The sequence below is a fragment of the Scardinius erythrophthalmus genome, assembly GCF_964197995.2.
Source record: "Scardinius erythrophthalmus genome assembly, chromosome: 24".
Taxonomy (NCBI): Eukaryota; Metazoa; Chordata; class Actinopteri; order Cypriniformes; family Leuciscidae; genus Scardinius; species Scardinius erythrophthalmus.
The window spans coordinates 19,912,167-19,914,192 of record NC_138244.1 but is presented as its reverse complement, the minus strand read 5'-3'; the positions used below and the strand labels follow the sequence as shown (position 1 = coordinate 19,914,192).

The 2,026-nt window shown below is 35.2% G+C and overlaps 1 protein-coding gene across 2 annotated transcripts in view; it reads left to right on the top strand.

Annotated features, from left to right (window-relative positions):
- The window catches only part of stra6 (signaling receptor and transporter of retinol STRA6), a 31,140-nt gene extending 29,557 nt beyond the window's left edge, over window positions 1-1,583 (top strand). For both annotated transcript variants that reach the window (XM_081355459.1, XM_081355458.1), the window contains exon 18: window positions 654-1,583. In XM_081355459.1, the coding sequence (XP_081211585.1) occupies window positions 654-907 (254 nt within the window). In that variant the 3' untranslated portion in view covers window positions 908-1,583. The remainder of the gene's footprint in view (window positions 1-653) is intronic.
- Window positions 1,584-2,026: the final 443 nt, after the last annotated feature.

Here is a 2,026-nt window from a genome sequence, read left to right as displayed (position 1 = left end):
ACAGATCTGCCAGCTTTAGGTTTCTGCAGGATGATAGGCAGCAGATGGTGTATATGCCACATTAAAAACCCTGTCTTTTGTTGATTTTACACCTACAGATGTGAGGCTTTTTGCATACAAAAAACTGGAGGAATAATATTTGCTTGTCTGTATTTGCATACAATAATTGTTATCTGAGAAAAACGGGTCTGTTACACCGACTGAGCGCTGTAATTGACTGTTTCATATGTGTGACTCACAGTTCTTACACTTTCCATATGCTAAACGCACCTTGTGTTCCAACTGTGAATTAGATTTACAACCTTTTCGCTTTCATTCAATTTGCCAGCATTAGGTTTTTTTTATTTCATTTTTATTTTATTATTTAATTATTTAATTTTATTATATATTTACATACACACCAATTTTATTTTTGCACAACCACCTATAATTTTAGATTATTTTATTAATAAAATATAGAAATTTTACATTAAATTAATAAATTGATCAAATGAATTTCATTAATTAATATAAAATAAATGTAAAACACTATGAATATACAGTATATATATGTATATATGTGTATATATTAGTATTATCAGTAATCAATTAAATGGACTTTTCAATATGTTGACTTAACCTCTTTCATAATGTTATGTATTCAACATTTAAAGGTATTCAACTGGTCCAGCAAGAGAAGAAACAGAACAAGGTGTCCAACGCCAAGCGGGCACGAGCGCACTGGCAGCTCCTCTTCACGCTGGTCAACAACCCGTCCTTGGTGGGCTCCCGAAAGCATTTCCAGTGCCAGAGTTCAGAAAGCTTCATCAACGGAGCGCTCAACCGGACCTCTAAGGAGGGCAGCAAAAAGGAAGGCAGCGTCAAGGAGCCGAGCAAGGAGGCCGAAAGCGCCGCCACCAACAACTGAGGACTGGACATCACACTGCGGAGAAGGAGACCCCCCCCCCCCCAGCCTCTCTTAATGGCTGCTGGCCAGATATTGATGATAGTATTATTTGCTTTGGTGTAGCAGAGAAGCACATGTGTTTTAGCTAAGTGCACTTCCAGCTCAGTGCCTCAGGAAGAACTTCAAGCAGTTGTAGTTAACAGATTCTTTGCGAATGGATGGATGGATGGATTGTGTCTTTTGTTGCATGTTTGAGGGAGACTGTCTTTCCGTCTTGGACTTAGCATATCAGGAAATCTAGTTTGGCACTGAACTCCCATCTAACCGCTTGATGCGAGGTTAGTATGTGTGACTATTTATGAATGTACAGGTTCTGCTCTTTGGCAGAACTGACGAATTATTCATTTCCACTCATTTTTGCACTCATTGATGTGACTTTTACCAGTGGTGAGAATGTTCTTATATTAAACAAACAGATGAAACCTATAATGTCCATTATGGGTTGAGCTGTATCTGTTCTTTTAAGACATCTACTGTAATTGCATTGCAATATTTTTTTTCATCTCTGACTAAATATAAACACAAACTGTCTCACTGTTACATTTGACACTTAATTTTGATAGTCCCCTCTATTATGTCTTTTTCTGCTACCTATGGCATATTTGTGATTTATGAAATTAAATAAATATTAAAACTTAAAAAAATCTGTTCACTGTGTTGAATTAAGGGAAATGGTTCCCTCTGCGTCGCGATTTCATGTTCAGTTAAAAAAAAAAGATAAATGAGAACCATTCGAATTATTATTATAGGCTACTCTCACGAAATATTGTTATGCTTTATTTTATTTTCCTTGCGGCAATTTTAAACATTGTAAAAATATTTTCTTTCGTTATTCAAACGTATGATTTATAGAGTTATTGGATATTTAAAATAAGGCAGAGGTGTGAGCAAAAGTACACCGAAATCACATTATTCCTTTGTTCTACCCTTCAGTTTTCTCAAGCGAGTGAATTCATTACAATATCCATGGCGAAAAAAAAAGGCTTCTAAAATGGAATAAATTATTTAAATGCGTTTAATAGCCTATTAATGTCCTATAGGATTTATTTTCAAATATTCGTTTCAGAAAAACAAAAAACT